Source organism: Xenopus laevis, chromosome 7L (genome assembly GCF_017654675.1).
Source record: "Xenopus laevis strain J_2021 chromosome 7L, Xenopus_laevis_v10.1, whole genome shotgun sequence".
Classification (NCBI taxonomy): Eukaryota; Metazoa; Chordata; class Amphibia; order Anura; family Pipidae; genus Xenopus; species Xenopus laevis.
In genome coordinates this window covers 107,998,034-108,017,040 of record NC_054383.1, presented here as the reverse complement: position 1 = coordinate 108,017,040, position 19,007 = coordinate 107,998,034, and the positions used below count along the sequence as shown (strand labels likewise).

General features: G+C 36.8%; 1 protein-coding gene across 1 annotated transcript; it reads left to right on the top strand.

Moving 5' to 3' along the window:
• Positions 1–825: 825 nt before the first annotated feature.
• Positions 826–11,457, top strand: LOC108695870 (vomeronasal type-2 receptor 26). The gene is made up of 6 exons (XM_018224821.2): positions 826–973; positions 3,635–3,926; positions 5,893–6,705; positions 8,857–9,081; positions 9,295–9,418; positions 10,473–11,457. Exons 1-6 carry the CDS (start codon positions 900–902, stop codon positions 11,396–11,398), a joined length of 2,454 nt encoding a protein of 817 aa, XP_018080310.2. The 5' UTR covers positions 826–899; the 3' UTR covers positions 11,399–11,457.
• The last annotated feature ends 7,550 nt before the right edge of the window (positions 11,458–19,007 follow it).

The following is a 19,007-nucleotide window of genomic DNA, read 5'->3' as shown; positions in this document are numbered from 1 at the left end:
CTAGTTGGTAAAGATCATCTCTTAAATTTAAACTGCAAATGGTATTCCAAAGATGAGTTTTTGTTCTCTAGAGGGTATATTTTTATGACTGCTACACTTATAATATGAATGTATAATTACACATAACTCAGGTGCAGAAATGTGCTGTGTATTTTGTATGTCAGAGCACCAGCTGTCAAAAGCTCTGACATTTCTGACCCTTGCTGACTAATGTGTTTACACTCATCTCTCAAGGTGAAGGGGTGGATAAGGCTAACCTGTCATTATATCTTACACACTAGCTATTTGATTTGGGATGGGTCTACAGAGAATTCGAAAAATTATAGTAGGAGTTTTAAAACAAATTATAGCATTGCCATTTATGAAATATATAAAAGCTCCTGGATTCGTTCACGTTTTTATTTATGGTGCTGTGTTGGAGAAAAGGCCACACAGTTTCCATCCTGAATTTGGAGACTTCGTTTTTTTTATCTATTTTGTCAAATCTGCATGCACTTTTCATTGAACAGGTTTACTACTTTTGAAACAAGGAATATATGATTATATAATATATATATTTTGCACTTCATTGCAACACAAAATTAGCATTAGATCCAACATGATTCTTATATATTTTTAGTGGAAGCAATCACACTCATTTTAATACCAGCTGGATTTCACTAGAGATTCACACGATTTTTTCTGTAACATAAATCAATATATATTTTATAATGCCAATGAGTAGTGCAAATATTCAAGATGAAATCTGCATTTTTGTATCAATATTATTAATTGCAGCTTTCCTCCCTCTTCCTGGTGTTCACGGGAGCAGCATCATGGAATCAAACAAGACTTGTGTACTGAACAGCACATTCGTGGAAAGCTCTGCCAGAGATGGAGACATTGTTTTGGGTGCAGTTATGCCATTGTTTAACTTTCCCTCCCCGAATCCAAATACTTTTCGCAAAAAACCTATTCCACACATCTGCTATGGGTAAGCATTGTGCCTCTATTTTGTCTTACAGTCAGACTACTGTTTCGTATTTGTGGTTTTCAAAGCAATTCGGAATACTTGGCAATTTGTGATAAACCAACTTTTTAAAAATGTATTTGTCTCTCAAAGAAGATGAAACGCAAGCAATATGTGTAGAACACAGCACTAGGGTTGACATCATTTAATACACTGGACCCAAAAAAAAATAATTGCAAAAAAAAAAGATTTGTACAAGACAAAATCCATAAACAGGTTTATTTGTTATAGAGGGTGTATATGCTGAGCGTTAAACAATGACTTTGTTTTATTGTATGACTGCTTGTTTTTAACAAACACAGGAGACTTACAGGTATGTTACTTTTGTGCCTAAATACAGTGTCGGACTGGGATGCCAGGGGCCCACCAGTAAACCTCAGACAGTGGGCCCTCCAGAAACCATTAGACCATGGGCCCACTTTCCAAACTATTATTTCTCCTCTCCTCACTTAACCTCTTTATTCTCCTAGTCTTTTATATCTACTTATTATACTCTATTTTTCCATTATTAAGCATAAGAAATAGGGAATGACCATGAAATAGGCCAAATGGTTAGAAACAAGAGGCCCATTGATACCTGGGCCCAATGGGAGTTTTCCTGGTATCCCGGTGGGCCAGTCCGACACTGCCTAAATAAATTGTGTTTCTATTTTTATTTTATACATGGAATTAAATGAAGGTAAGAATGGTTTATTCCCTATTATTTATAGAAATCCCATTTGTCTAACACCTGTTCTCACCTGAACTTTCACCAATATGTTGGGAATTTATTCTTGTAAAAAATTGGACAAAATTAATTGAAAGTGAAAACTATTTGTGATTGAGTTTAAATAGAATTTAAAAATCAATTAGGGCACAGATCAACTTCAACATTGCAATTCAAATGATTCTACCCTTGAATATAATCCGCTTCAGTACACAATCTATGCTTTTATGTATGAAAATATCTCATATGTTCTATAGTGATTTGCTGCTGAAAATGGCAATATATAACACAACTACAGAATTTTCTATTGGGAAACACATTATCCAGATAACTTTGACGTTTCCTACAGATCTATATTTCAGGAAATAAATCGAAATATTTGCTTTTTCTTTTGTAGAGTTTAAGTACTTAACATGAGTGAGAAATTAAATATAAGTTGAATATAAAGGAGCCTTTTTTTTTAGCAAACAGTAAAATATAATTTGCCGCAGTTGATAAATATGCCCCTAAAAATCCCATGCAAGTAGATATGCCCCAAAAGTAAGAACAAAAAGGTGATATTTTTGGTTGTTCTGTAAACACTCTGATATTCACAGAAAGTTTAGGTATAAACATAACCAAATTGATAGAAATCGAAATATATTGTATTATCTACCAAATGTTCCTAAAGCCAAGTATTGCCCATTGTTAGATCACCTTCCTGGCTGCTTTACAATATAAAGATTGTTTTAAACTGGCTAGAGACATGAGGGTTTATTTACATGTAACAATATGCTGTTTAATATTGTGTTTTCTCTTGTACAGTAGCATACAGACGATTTCCTTTGTATGGTACAGTAGATCATAATGTGATTACCTAAAGTAGGCCCACACTTTTTTTGCAAACAGGCTAAAAGCTTTCTTATTGAACAGACTGTACCCCTTGCAATATTCTGTATATTTTTCTGAAAATGTTTTTAAAAGAACTCATGGTGCCCAAGTGACATGTGCACTGTGAACACATTTATTTTTCTTATTCTGCACATATGAATGATGTTGGTATTGCCAGATGTTTCTGCAGTACAGGTATAAGATCTGTTATCCGAAAGCCTGATATCCAGAAAGTTACAAATTACGGAAAGGCTGTCTCCCATTGACTCCATTATAATCAAATGATTTCCTTTTTCTCTCTAATTATAAAATAGTACCTTGTACTTGATCCAATCTAAGATATAATTAATCCTTATTGGAACCAAAACCAGCCTATTGACTGTACAGGTATGGGAGCTGTTATCCAGAATGCTCGGAACCTGGGGTTTTTCAGATAATGGATCTTTGCGGAATTTGGATCTTCATACCTTAAGTCTACTAGAAAACCATGTACACATGAAATAAACCCTATAGGCTAATTTTGCTTCCAATAAGGATTTATTATATCTCAGTTGGAATCAAGTGCAAGCTACTGTTTTATTATTACAGAGAAAAAGGAAATAATTATTTGAATTAAATGGAGTTTATGGGAGATGGGCATTCCGTAATTTGGAGATTTCTGGATAACGGGTTTCCAGATAACAGATCCCATACCTGTATTTTATATTTACATGATTCTAGTAGACTTAAGGTCCAAATTACAGAATGATCCGTTATCCGGTAAACCCCAGGTCCTGAGAATTCTAGAGAACAGGTTCCATACCTGTACAAGGATTCTCCCTATTCAGGTTTATTGCACAGTTTTTCAACCCATTTACTTTGTGTACGTTATAAAGTATGTACATTTGTTGTACGGTACTGTATAATTCCTCTCGTAAATAAATAAAAATCATAACATACAATCTGCAATTTTTTAAATATTATTTATTTATATATATAATTTATCATTTAAATATAATATTGCACACAATTTTATTGAAATGAATAATATAAGAATCCTTATTTTTCAGGATGTATCTTCGATACTACAGACATATCCTTGCTGTGTATTTTGCTATTAATGAAATCAATGAAAATCCCAACCTTCTCCCCAACATTACCTTGGGGTATGAGATATATGATTCCTGTTCCTATGAAACTAAAGCGGTGGAAGGAATATTTAAATTAATGTCAAGGAAACAGGACGCTATTCCAAGCTACCAATGTAGTGCCAAAAATGTCATCGCTGGGGTCATTGGTGAATTTTTATCTACTTCAACTTATAACATGGCACAAGTTACTGGGATTTACAGGTACCCACAAGTGAGTGCCGCAAATACAAAATGAATTGCCTCATGAATAATAATTGCAAATACCTGAAAAATACTTTACATTATTTTGCAAAGCAAACAATATTCAACTGTATCTGAACTGAAAATATGTTTTAATGGAAGGCCAATGAATTTTATTAAATATGCTACATGGTTTAAAGGACACTGACATATTTGAATTATTAGGGTTTAGTGGATCCCCAGTGTTCCTTTGAATATGGTCTTTTTTGTGTTCTAAAAATGCCCCTGTAGAATGGTAATGTTTCTTTAGCATCTGCACTACTGACACTGGGGAGCACGGGATGAGGGTGATTTTTTTTTTGTGTGGAGTGGCTAAAGGTGACTATGCAAACTGATTTAAAACTGAACCATAATTTCCACTGGTGTAAAAAGAAGTCCTTGATTCATGCTTTACATATCGCAGGTTGTCTATGTGCGGCTCTGACCCGTTTCAGGTATACGTGGGGGGTTATTTATCAATGTCTGAATTTATCTCAAACTGCTGCAAACTCTGATCAAATCCGCTCTGGTTTTTTGTGCTTGTTTATTATATTTTCCCAAAAATTTGCTTTGCGGAAAAAAAATTCCATGATTTTTTTTGGATTTTTCGTCCGGTTTTCACGATTTTTCGAATTTTTCATCGAAAACTCAGATTTTTGCCAAAAAACTTTGGGGTATTGCACAAAACCAAACGCACATCAGAAAATCATTGGGACTTCTCCCATTGACTTATATGCAACCTCGACAGGTCTGAGATGCCGGATTTTCTGATTCGGACTTTCCTCCATCCTCAGGGTTTAATATATTCCCGAAAAATTTATGATTTTTCAAAAGTCCGATTTTATAAAAAGAAAATCACTAATTTTATGTGATTTTTGCATTCAGACTTAAGTAAATAACCCCCTAAGGGTCAGACAGCACTCCATCTTAAACTAAAGCATAAGTCTATGGCAATGTACACCTTACATACTATTGCCCCTGGCATTGCCAGAATATCCAGAACTATTCCTGGGCTTGACACTAGCAACATTAGTGCTAAAAAGCTGATTTTCCGGCACTCAATGGATTTTTCTCCTGCCATTTAGACAACTGTGCTATTGCTGCACCACCAACATTGTGGCTACTAGGCATATAAGCAACTCCTGATGCAAGGTGAGAACCCTGACTCAGATAGCAATGTGCGGCAGGTTTCCAGGGGCAGCAAAAAGCTGCCTCTGGTACCTTTAAGAGCTGATTTTTTTTTTAAGCAAATTCAGCTCTTTTACTTCAAAGAGTGCACTAGTGCACTAATAAATAGTAAATGCCCTATTTTTTCAAACTTTCATAACCTGCCAAATTTTGTAAAATGAACATGGTAATTAGGGGGTGTGGCCACATAAAGGGCGTGGTCAAGTATGAAACATTTTTTGGCCCTCTTTTTACTTCCAAAATGTTGGGAGGTCTGTACTCACATTCTATTTATTGCTCCATGCTCTTTGCTTTTCCATTATTTCTCTTTTGTTTTCATGTTTTTTCTCCTGCTCCTCCACTAGCCCTTTTGTGTGTTTTTTGTTCTTTCTTCCATCATTTCCTGTTCTTTAAAAAAAATCCAACTAACTTAATGGCAGACTATTTGTCAAACACTACCCCTAACCACCCCTTCTGGCCCATGAATCAGCCCTTTGCACTTCTCAGAGATCCCCTCTGTCATGGTGGCCCTGCTTCTGCCTATAACCTCCTTTCTGTTCTTCTTTCTCATGTGGGCTAGAACTAAATGTATACGTTTGTGCGGCTGATACACTGGGATTTTTTATAAACATTCCTAACACGCAAAGGGATGCACTGATCATTATTTAAGAGCAATCTTTATTTCATCCAACAATGGTCAAACTTCTTTAAGTAGCATTATTTCTAAGTATTATTAGATTGCCTTATTTAAGAGCCCACTAAATTAATGACATATAATTCATTTCTTACAGATTAGTTATGGAGCACAAGATCCAGTTTTAGATGATAAATCATTATTTCCATCCTTTTTCCGAATGGTACCTAATGACAAAACCCAATATGAAGCTTTTGTACAACTGTGTCTTCAGTTTGGCTGGACATGGGTTGGTCTTGTTGCAGTGAATGATGAGCGCAGTGTGCAGAGCTGTGAGGAAATCAAAACGGAGCTTATGAAAAATGGAATCTGTGTTGCTTACTTTGAGATTATCTCACTGACAGTTCTAAATGGTTATCAACGTGCTGTTGATACGATCAGACAGTCAACGGCCAATGTAGTCATTGTGTATTGTAGCGCTGTCAATTTCTTTTCATTTATCTTCACTGCACAGCTCTCAGAGATATCTGCGAAAGTCTTTATCATACCAACGGTACTTTCAGCTGCTTCGGACTCTATATCCAATTCTTTCTTTAGTGTATTAAATGGCTCGCTCCTGTTATCAATACATAAAGGAGAGATTCCAGGGCTGAAAGACTTCCTTTACAGTGTCAGTCCATACACACTTCCCAATGATTACTTCACTGCAGCAACATGGAACTCCGCATTACGCTGTTTGCCTGTAAATGCAACAGAATTTAGGAAAAAATTTGGTCCAGCTAGGAACTGTACAGGGAAGGAGACTCTAAAAATATTTGATTCATCATACGATGTCAACTCCTTCAAAATAACCTACGCTGCCTATAGAGCAGTATATGCCTTCGCTTCTGCGCTACATGATATATTTTCCTCCATGCAAAATAAATCTGTGTTTATGTCATATCTGAAAGAGACATTCCATCCTTCAATGGTAAACAAATATGAAGAATAATTTGTTAAACACATTACTGCATGCTAAATATAATATAATATAACTACTACATATGCATACTTATATTGGCTATTTGGTAATTATAGGAGTACCTATGTCTATGGTGGGCAGTGTGCAGGCAGAGGCTAGGCTGGCTTCCTATGCTATGCATGCTGGGGAAAAAATCTTTGAGGGTTATTTATATGTTGCTCCAACTTAAGTACAGCACTCAACAGGTCTTGTGCAAACAAAAATAAGTTTTATCTTTTTAACCTTATTTTTGTTTGCACAACACCTTTTGAGTGCTGTACTTGCAGACAATATGTGGAGTGCTCCTCCATTGGGACTATATATATATATATATATATATATATACAAAGAGCATAAACTGGAGCACTCCCAAGTCAAAATCAATGCCTAGGTGCTGGTTAAATAATTAATATCAAATTGGCAAATAAACCGCACAACCAGGTCTTGCATAGAGTGTAAAAATCACAAACTTATTTATTTATCGACGTTTCGGCTCCAAACTTAAGCCGTCTTCAGGCTTCCTCCTGAAGACGGCTTAAGTTTGGAGCCGAAACGTCGATAAATAAATAAGTTTGTGATTTTTACACTCTATGCAAGACCTGGTTGTGCGGTTTATTTGCCAATTTGATATATATATATATATATATACTCACAATTTGGAATAAAAAATTCCCAGGCTAGCACTTCCCTTAGTAAATCAAGTGATTTTTTTCACAGTGCTCCAACGTTTCGGTCCCTCTTGGGACCTTTTCTTTGATTGATATTTGGCCGTGCACCCCTGAAATTGCTTTGTTGGAGTGTGGATACTGAAGATATAATATAGATATATATATATACTCAGTCTTGCTTCTGACTGGTTCCTTTCACAGGGGCAGCTGCCGGGGCAGTTATATTCATAACTGCAGCTATTCTCTTTTTTTTATATGATGTTTGACTTCATTTTGTAATTTCATGCCTGAAATGGTAAAGGAAAGCCAATAAAGGTATTAAATTTATGCCACCGTTCTTCTTACCTGGAGTTTTCTAGATAAGTGGCTTTTCCTTAATTTGGATCACCAAACCTTCAGTATACTAAAAATATCATTTAAACTTGAAATAAACCTATAGGACTGTTTTGTCTCCAATAAAGATTAATTATATCTTAAGATCAAGTACAAGGTACTGTTTTATTATTACAGAGAAAAGGGAAATAATTTGATTAATATTGAGTCTATGGGAGATAGCTGTAGCTTTTTGGATAAATGGCTTCCAAAGAACAGATCCCATCCCTGTAGTAAAACTTTTTTACTGTTTATTTTATACGTGTATTATTACACTATATATTTACATTTAAAGGAGAACTAAACTCTAAAACTGATTATGGTTAAAAATGCCATATTTTATATACTGAACTTATTGCACCAGCCTAAAGTTTCAGCCTCTCAATAGCAGCAATGATCCAGGACTTCAAACTTGTCCCAGGGGGTCACCATCTTGGAAAGTGTCTGCGACACTCACATGCTCAGTGGGCTCTGAGCAGCTGTTGAGAAGCTTAACTTGGGTTGTCACAAATTGTCAAGCAGAAAAGGAGATTGGCCTGTAATATAAACTAACGCTACAAGTCTGATAATTAAACTCTGATGCAAGTTGCACTGGTTTCTGTGCTGTCATGTAGTAATTATCTGTATTAATTAGTAATCAGTCTTATATTGTAACATTTATATTCTATGTTTACTGTATCTTGTGTGTCGGTCCCTAAGCTCAATAAGTGACAGTAGCACAGAGCATGTGCAGGGAATCAGCAGAAAAGAAGATGGAGATCTACTGGGGCATCTTTGGAGACACAGATCTTTACTACTCAAGGGCTGGGGTTCAGCATTTCTAGACTACTTCTTTGGTTAGGCTTTAGTTCTCCTTGTAAAGGATGCAGTTATTTTTCACTTATTACCTTTTCGTTGCCAATTGTCTCAGAATATGACTGGCTACATCATGATGAAAGTTAATGTCTCAAGCAGCTCTGACCAGGAATTGTTTGGGGTGGCTGAGATAATGGCCCTATACATGGCTAACAAGCTGTCGGTTTGTTCAGGAACAGTCAAGTCAGCATTCATGTAATCAATCAATTGCAATTTCTTTTTACAGCTGAACAAATACATAAGAAAGGTCAATTTTAAAACAAAATCTGGTGAGGAATTCTACTTTGTGAATGGAAGTCCTGCAGGGCAATACGATATTATGAACTGGGTGATTGCACCCAATCAGTCTATTATCACTACTCAGGTTGGCAGCTTTCTCTATACTGCACCCAAAGGGCAACAACTTTTCATCAACAAAAACAAGATCATGTGGAATGCAAGATTTAACCAGGTAACTATTGTAGTTATTGCTTTAATTTCTAGTTCAGATACAAATACCCAAAACGATGCATGATTATTAAATGGAAATTCTGTGAAATGCTAGAAAACACAGGATCTTATTTTAGGGTTTCCTTGTTACTGTATTCATTAATATTATGACTTTATTGTTATAAAGTATCGCAGGATGTGATGTACAAACTTAATGTACCTTAAACCTTCTCAGACGCCACGGTCCGTGTGCAGCGAGAGTTGCCCCCCAGGGTACTGGAAAGCAACTCGGAAATTAGAGCCTATCTGTTGCTATGACTGTGTCAGCTGCTCAGAAGGGGAGATATCCAACAGTACCGGTGGGTCCTCTGTAGGGGTAATTATATCAGTGCTGGTATTTTGTATATGTTGAGCCCCTTGTTTTACATTATGTTTAGTAATTATGATTTTTGGACAGTCTGCAGCATAAATAAGGCAAAATCCACTACAGTAGCTAAAGTGGTAGTTTCCATTCAGTGGCCCTTAAATAGATATGAATATTCTCATATAATGAACAGAACATTTCTTTGTTTACAAATATTTGAATATTAGCCATATTGTTTGACTCTACTGCAACAAAGACTCTGGGGCAAATTCCCTTCGCCAGGTCTAAATTCGTTACAAATACACTAATTCACTAAAATGCAAAGTTGCGTCTCTGTAGCCGAACGATGGCAAAGTGTCGTTAGTCTGAGCATTTCATAGCGAATTTGCGGATTAACGACCGTTCATCTGAGTGACAATTCGCCTGGCGATAGAGCACGAAACTGCCCTATTGATGGTCTCCTTCGCTAGCGAATTGTCCTATACGCCTGTAAGTAAATTGAGTAAATTTGGTAAATAATGAAAGAGGTGTTAGAGTGCAGTGCTGTTTCTGAGTTCTAACATCTAACTGAGCAGAATGGCATTCAACAGCATTCTGACGGTTTGAAACTGGCATATTCATGGCTTTATTCAAGCATTGCTCAGAGTTATTCATGGGATGCTATGCCCTAAAAATATTGCATTAAAATTCTTCTTATTATAGGTGAATACCAATATATAGGAAGAGGGTAAAAATTAGTAAGATGTTACATATCTGATGCAATATTTGTAGCGTCACCTGTTTCTGTTCAACTTACTCTAGTATAAGAATTTATATCAGCATTACTATTTATTATTTGGTTTAGAATATATTAAGCAACTTGTTTTAATAACTATTTTCTTTTGGGGGCAGAAATTTCACTTTATTGAAGACCCACCCTAGACAGCATTTTGGGTCCTAACCCCTAGTATAGGATGTGTTTCCTTTTAATATCCAGTCACTGTAAATCTGTGTATTCTGTGTATTTGCATTATGTGTAATATTCTTATCAGACACTGTTTTCTTGCTAGATATGGAAAAATGTATCATGTGTGCTGAAGATCAATGGTCTAATGAAAACAGAACTATGTGCATCTCCAAAACCATAGATTTCCTTTCTTATGAGGATGCTCTGGGCATAGCCCTGTCAGTCACTGCTATTTTCCTTTCCATTGTCCCACTGGGATTGCTGGGAATATTCCTAAAACACAGTGAGACGGCCATAGTAAAAGCCAATAACAGGGAACTAAGTTACATTTTGCTTCTTTCTCTCTCCCTGTGCTCTCTGTGCTCCTTGTTATTCATTGGACGCCCTGTGGCTCTGTCCTGCTTCTTCCAACAAGCAGCTTTTGGAATCATTTTTGCAGTTGCCGTTTCATCAATTCTGTCTAAAACCATTACTGTTGTTATTGCATTCAGTGCTACCAAACCTGGGAGCCGAGCAAGAAAATGGGTAGGATCCAGAGTATCCACTTATCTGGTGAGCCTGGGTACATTTGGAGAAGCATTAATCTGCCTTATTTGGTTTCTCTGCTCACCGCCATTTCCAGACTTTGATACAAGTGAAAAATCTGAGAAGATGACTCTAAAGTGTAATGAGGGGTCAGAATTTGCTTTCTACTGTGTGATGGGATATGTTGGACTTTTGGCTGCTTTAAGCTTTGTTGTGGCATTTCTAGCAAGGAAACTGCCTGACAGTTTCAATGAAGCAACATATATAACTTTCAGCATGTTGGTTTTCTTCAGTGTATGGATTTCTTTTATTCCTGCATATCTGAGCACCAAAGGGAAATACACAGTGGCTGTTGAAATATTTGCCATTCTGGCTTCTACTGCTGGGCTTGTAAGTTGCATTTTTGCCCCTAAATGCTACATTATAGTGATCAGGCCTGATCTAAATACCAAAGAACATCTAATAGGTAAAAAGGTCAACCGATATATTGTAGAGCCAGCCTGAACTAGATTTATAGACCTACTAATTGTTCATCGCTCTCTTCTGGAACCCCATGAGATTCAGTCACCATATTTTCAAATAGAACATAGTATATTTCCTCTGAAAAGGTGTCAGTATTATTTAACCTTCAGAATAATAGAGTTTAATAAATCTGTGTAACAAATTCTTTTTTTTTTCTTTTATGTTTTTTGGATAATTGTTTTCTCAACCTAGCATTAGTTTTTGTTGCTGCTACCAATACATTCACACAGGAGCCACAACTGACAAAGAGTATTGTTGAGTTGCTTGCAGAAGGAAAAAACTAAATTAGTCTGAAGTAGCATACAAATAAACCTATATCTCAAAAAATACAATTAGAATTAATAAACATCCACCACACTTATATCAAGGACTTTTGCCCTTTAGGGCTGGACACACTGGGCGATTTGGGGAGATTTAGTCGCCTGGCGACTAATCGCCGCGACTTTCCACGACCAATCTTCCCCGAATGCCTCCCCTCGCTCTGCGCCTGGCTAAAATGAAAAATCGCCTGCGCTAATCACACGCGGCGATTTGTTTTCCGAAGTTGCCCGAAGTAACTGCGGCGACTTCGGAAAACGAATCACCGCGTGTGATTAGCGCAGGCGATTTTTCATTTTAGCCAGGCGCAGAGCTAGGGGAGGCATTCGGGGAAGATTGGTCGTGGAAAGTCGCGGCGATTAGTCGCCAGGTGACTAAATCTCCCCAAATTGCCCAGTGTGTCCCAGCCCTTAGAAAGAAAGCTAACATTATTTAAAGATGAGGCCCCCAACAGGAACTCTAATTATGGATTTTTAGAGTTGAATGTGCCCAAGTAAATTATCTTCTTAGGGTTGGTTTTATATGGAATCCTCCTTAATCTGAAATATAGCAGTAACCCATCCATATGTAAGAAGGAATGTTCTGTGTTCACATTATGCAATTCCCTTCATATGAAATGTTAATTTATTTAAAAATTAGTAACAATAACAATAAGATGCTTTCAGAGTGTGAAAAAATATTTTTTGTTTCTTACATATATGGATTCTTTCCTTTATGTTTTAAATGTTCTATAGTACAGAAATATAGAAATAAAATTTGTTTTACTACAATATTTGTAAAAAAAATTGTGTAGCTCCATTCAACAACAAAAATTGTTTGTTTTAAATACATTCTCCCCAAAACCTTATTGTATTTATATTATTATATTGAACATTTAGGGATTTAAGATACAATAAAAGATATGTTTTCCCTGTTGTGCAAATTCCCTGGCTCCTTACCCATGTAGCAACTCCGAAAATGTAGTACTTAATATTCGGGCAGTTCCCCCCTTTAATTAGGTGGTCCTTTGTTAAACCTTGCACTTACTTCCCTTTCCAGGGTCAAGAGTAATCTGAGACCAGTTCAAGAAATACCCAGTAGTTGGTGGTGTGTGTAGGAATATAAAAGGCAGAACATCCATGTGGTCAGGGTCTTTCCTGGGACCTACAGTACTTCCCTTTCCAAGGTAAAGAGTAATCTGAGAACAGTAAAAGAAAAATGCAGTAGTTGGTGGTGTGTAGGATATAAAAGACAGAACTCCCATGTGCTCAGGGTCTTTCCTGGGACTTACTTCCCTTTCCAGAGTCAAGAGTAATCTGAGACCAGTCCAAGAACTACCCCATAGTTGGCAGTGTGTAGAAATATAAAAGGCAGAACACCCATCTGCTCAGGGTCTTTCCTTGGACCTTTTCTTGCCAGGGAGGTGGATACAGGACCAGAGCCTGAGAAAGTGATAGAGTATGTTTTAGTGTGTGGTAGTAAGTTTATTATTATAATCACTCTAGGAGCAAAAGGTAGGCTCGGGGAAGGTAGCTGAGCAGCCCTTTTCTCCTAGGAATTTAGTGGGGTTAGGACCCTGTGGTGATCAAGCCATTAGGGTGGTGAGCTAAGGACCTGGTAGGGTTCCCAGGAGCAAGATACCATTGTGAGACCGCCTATACTTGGGAAAGGATTAACAGATAGAAGTGTGTTATCTCACGGGAGGAGATGTATTTCCAAGTGTGAGGTTAAATCTGAATACTGTTGTCATGATCAAGAATCTGGCCATATTATGTACAAGTGAGTTACTACCGATATAACCAGATGCTAAACTACCTGGGAGTTAATAAAGAAGTTCCTTGTTTGAAAAATACACCTGTGGTCTTGATCATTTTGCCAAATCTGTTGGTTGACAAATATTTATTGCGTGATCTTATTCTCAACTATATGTCTGGTACACACCAGAGTGAGAAGAGCTGAAAGTAATATGTTGAAGGCAATTGTTGGGAGTTGTTCACTAAACACTGGGTCTCACAGGGCACACAGCAAGGAGTATACACTTGTATCACTCTATAACTATATTTCTATAGCACGCTCACAGGCAGGCCTCGACTGACAATCTGTGGGTTCTGGCAAATGCCAGAGGGGCTGCTATAAGGTGCCATAGAAAGTCAGTATTTAGTGGGCTGGTGGGGGCTGTTTGGGCTTATGTGTGGGCTGATTGGGCCTCTGTGTACCTGAAATGACATGGCCTATTTTAATTCTCAGTCCGGACCTGCTCACAGGTGGGCTACATAGCTTTACCTGCTAAGTACAACTTAACTTGCAATAGCATATTGTCCCAAAGTTATTGCTTGTTAAACAAAGAAACCACTCTGCCCTTTTCCTCGACATCTTTGGAATACCATTGCATTTCAGTCTATATATGATGTTTTCTGTTAAAATCAATCCAATAAATTTGATTGAAAAGTAGCAGAAAAAAGTGCAAAATAACCTGTATTAGTATATTTAATAAAGACTTAAAATAAAGTGAACATTCACTATAATTACAAAGAAAGTATCTATATCCTTACCAAGCCAAACTTCAATTAATGTTGTGGGCACATGCATCATGAATGACGACTCATCCCTTTTCCTTATGATTAAAAAAAAATGTGTTGAAACTGTTGAAAATAGCAAAAGCTGTTTTGAAAATATCACTTCCTTAACTTGGTGTGAGTGACAGTTAGCCCATAAAAACACGCACACCCATATAATTGTTAGAATAATGATTTTGGGTCAATTGTCAAGTGAGACTGCAAGTGCCTAGGGTGGAACAGTGGGGAGGGAGATGCCAGGCATGTACCTCTTCTGTCTGCTGTCCAAAACAATCCTATTGGGTTTAATGTTTAAATGATTTTTAGTAGGCTTAAGTTACGGTCATGCAAATTATGGAAAGATCCCTTATCCAGAAAACCAAAGGTCCCAAGCATTCTAGATAATGGATCCCATACCTGAACTAATGAAGTAAATCCTACTATAGTTAAACAGCTTGTAATTCTCATCTTAGTTCTTAGAGCCCTGTGGAGCTCCTTCATCTCTTTGACTACACCAGAATTGTTAGCATAGGTGATTAGTCACCATCGTAATGTTATAAGTAACAGCTACAACTACAGTATATTTCCATACATGTGCAAATGGGAGGAGGATCTACAACTCCAAATCATGTCAGAGCAATGGCAGGACATCCTCTTTGAGCCAAAAGGAGTCACTTGCTGCACAAAACATATTGAAACATATTAAGCCAACTTTATGATTCACTTCAGCATCTCCAAACATCATTATTGCACTTATATCCAGCAGACCTTCTGTGACTTATGTTAACACACTAGGCTCTCTCATTGCAAAACTATGGAAAAAACAGACACCCCGTGAATTCAACATCTCATTCAACACATGGATCACAGAGCAACTATGGAAAAAGATTATTTCTACAACTACATCCCTAAAAGCTAAATCTGCCAAAATATGGGACAAATGGCACCAAGGATGAACCATATACAGTACATCACCCTATCCAAGGGCCCAAATCCTTATCTCTGGACACTACTCCACCCAAAAGATAAAAATATTCTTGTCATCCCTTTTATACATCCATGTGCTATTAGGGTTTTATTTATTAAAGGTTGAGTTGTGTTTTCTCAAAAAAATTGAGTTTTTCGATGTTAGTTTCACTAAAAAACTTAAATTGTTTTGGGGGGGAAAAACTCGAATTGTTCAAGATTTTTTATACCCGAAGCTGCTGAAAGTCCAAATCTGAAAAAAACAGCTAAAACCTCTCAAATTCATATAAAAGTAAATGGCAAAGGTCTCTTTAACTATTTTAAGATGTTTTTTGCCTTTATGATTTTTGAGTGTTTTACACTGGCTTGTGCTCATAACTCGATCAATTTGAAGTAACATAGTAACATAGTAAGTTAGGTTGAAAAAAGACACACGTCCATCAAGCTCAACCTTTTAACTATTCGAGTTTTTTCCCCAATTACATTCAATCAAGTTTTTCACATTTAAATTTTTTCATAAATAAACAAACATTTGCGTTTGTTTAAAATGTGAGTTTATTTGAGGTAAAAACAAAAAACTCACAAGCTCGACCTTTAATAAATAACCCCCTAGAGTTAAAATCAAGCAACCTGAATCGTATGTTATTAAGGATTTGTATAAGCTTTGTAGCTTTGTGAACAGTTTCTCAAGGCAACTGAATGCTATTCCAAATTGAACTATCTGAAGATGTTAATAGTAGCGATGAGGCAAATTTTTGCCAAGTTTGGTTTAAAAAATTGTACCCCATAGACTCCAATGAGAGAAAAAAAATGTTGTGCGTCAAAACAAAATGTTGCGCATTTGACACGCAAAAGTCCAGGGTTTTTTTCCGCGGAAAACTCAATTCAAGTTTTCAGGTCGGGACTATCAAATTTAAGACTTTTGAATTTTTTCATAAATCATATACCATTTGAATTGTGAATAAAATGGAATTTATTATAGCTTCCATTTTCAAGGATTATTCACTCAAGGATTAAACAGAATCAAACTTTTGTTAGATCTGTTGTATGTTTGATGGTATCTTACAGTGCAGTACATAAAACAGACTCCTTTTCCTCTCCTAGCCTTGTTTGTTGGCGGAATGCTGCTTGTGCGGGGGCAAGAAATACTGATTCTTTGAGCAGCAGTCCTAGTAGGTATGACATGAGACTTGGTTACAGAAAGAAGCATGGGTCCCGCCTGCTCTGTGTGGATTATCGGCGATTAGGGAGGTTATTTATGAAAAAACTCAAACATATAGGGGCAGATGCATCAAGGGTCGAATATCGAGGGTTAATTAACCCTCGATATTCGACTGTGAATGAAAGTCTTTTGACTTCGAATATCGAAATCGAAGGATTTTGCGAAAAAACTGTGATCAAACGATCGAAGGAATAATCCTTTGATCGAACGATTAAATCCTTCGAATCGAACGATTTAAAAGATTTTAATCCAACGATCGAATGATTATCCTTCGACCAAAAAAACTTCCCCATAGGCTAACATTGGGTTCGGTAGCTTTTAGGTGGCGAAGTCGAAGTCGTGGTCGAAGTAGCCCATTCGATGGTCGAAGTAGCCCAAAAAACACTTTGAAATTTGACGTTTTTTTACTTCGAACCCTTCACTCGAAGTTAATGAATTGGCCCCTAACTGTCTGCACCCACCAGGATTGTACAGATTGTACACTTAGGGGCCAATTCATTAACTTCGAGTGAAGGGTTCGACCATCAAATGGGCTACTTCGACTACGACTTCGAATCGAAGGATTCGAACTAAAAATCGTTCGACTATTCGACCATTCAATAGTCGAAGTACTGTCTCTATAAGAAAAAACTTCGACCCCCTAGTTCGCCACCTAAAAGCTACCGAACCCAATGTTAGCCTATGGGGAAGGATAATACTTAGATCGTTGGATTAAAATCCTTCGAATGGTTCGATTCGAAGGATTTAATCGTTCGATCGAAGGATTTAATCGTTCGATCGAAGGATTATTCCTTCGATCGTTCGATCGCCGTTTTTGCGCAAAATCCTTCGACTTCGATATTCGAAGTTGAAGGATTTTCATTCCCAGTCGAATATCGAGGGTTAATTAACCCTCGATATTCAACCCTTGATGCATGTGCCCCTTAGACTGTAAGCTTTATGGAGTAGGGACCTCCTTTCCACTATGTCTCTTAGCACTTAAACTCTTTGTCCTGATATGCTTCTGTATATATTTATTTTGTGATTTGTCATCCCTGTGTATACTTTTATATATATATATATATATATATATATATATATATATATATATATATATATATATATATATGTGTATATATATATATATATATATTTTTTACTTTTATACTGTACAGCACTGTGGCTCCTTAACAGCGACTTACAAATAAAGTTATAAATACATATAGGATGCGTACCCACTGCTGCAAATTGAGGTGCTATTGGCCAAGTTGAAGCGGGCCGCTTATTTCTCCTTGTTGGACCTGGCCAGTGGCAGTGGGGTCGGAGGACCCGGCCAAGACTGCATTCATCACTTCCATGGGCCTATACAAGTTTATCAGAATGCCGTTTGGCTGGGAGATATGAACTAGGACAAGATGCTCATATTGGTCGAACGATTTGAATTAGATCGAAAACAGCTAAATTCACTCAAAAAAAAAACTTCTAATTTCTACAATTCGATGGTCGAATTTCTAAGTTTTACCACTTGGAAAATCGACCCTTAGCAAATGTGCCTCTAAGTAAATGTGCCTCTAAATGTACTACAGTATGAAAATATAGCAATAAAATATTTTTAATACTGAAAAAAAATGTTGTCTCTATCTAAAAATTGTTTCTTTGAAATGCTCTTTTGTTACTTACTGCTACATTCTCTTTAACATATAAAAATAATAATATGTTTTATTATTACAACTTAACTTATTGCTCCAAAGTTATTGCTTGTGAAACTAAGAAATCACTTTACCCTTTGACATCTTTGGAACTCTGTTTTATTTCAGTCTATACATGATGCTTTCCTGTTCAAATCAATTCAATAAGTTGGATAGAAAATTTGCAAAAAAAAAAATGGCAAAATAACCTGTATCAATATATTTTATTAAAATATTTACAATTAAATAAAGTGAATAGTCACATAATAGCAAACAAAGTATTTTTTTATCCGTATCAAGCCAGACTTCAATTAATGTCCCGGGCACATCATGACTGCCGACTTGTCCCTTTTTCTTATGATGAAAATTTGTATTGTGCACAGCTGTTTTGAAAATAACACTTTGTGGTAGTGACAGAGTTAGTCAGTAAAAATATACACTCCCATCTAATTGTTAGAATACTGTTTTTGGGTCAATTGTCAAGTGACTGCAGTCTAACAAAAATACATCCAGGGCCGGAACCAATGGAAGGTAAAAGAGGCAAATGTCTAGGGTGCAACAGTGGGAGACATCGGGTACTTCTTCTGCCTGGTGCCCCTAGTTTTTTGGCTGACTGAATCTTCAAGTTTTGGTGAGCGAGTTGTGTGAACATGAGCTGGAGGGCAGTTGCATGCAATGAAGAAGGTGTTGGGGCAGCTGGGCACAGACGCAAAGATTTGATCGTACCAATCTCCGTTTTGGGTGAAGTGTCCTGTCATTTTTTGTGCCATGGTGATCAGTCGTTCAGTTGATCAGACAGGTTAGAAAATTTCTGATGGCTACCGATAATATCTCTGCATGTATTACCGATCTGACGATATCAGTGGGAGACTGTCACCAGCTTT

Bases quoted from the DNA above. Each gene is read 5' to 3' on its own strand.
- LOC108695870 (XM_018224821.2), top strand. From the start codon at position 900: ATGCCATTGTTTAACTTTCCCTCCCCGAATCCAAATACTTTTCGCAAA. The intron at 6,706-8,856 runs GTAAACAAATAT...TTCTTTTTACAG, and splicing joins AGACATTCCATCCTTCAATG to CTGAACAAATACATAAGAAA. The intron at 9,082-9,294 runs GTAACTATTGTA...AAACCTTCTCAG, and splicing joins GGAATGCAAGATTTAACCAG to ACGCCACGGTCCGTGTGCAG.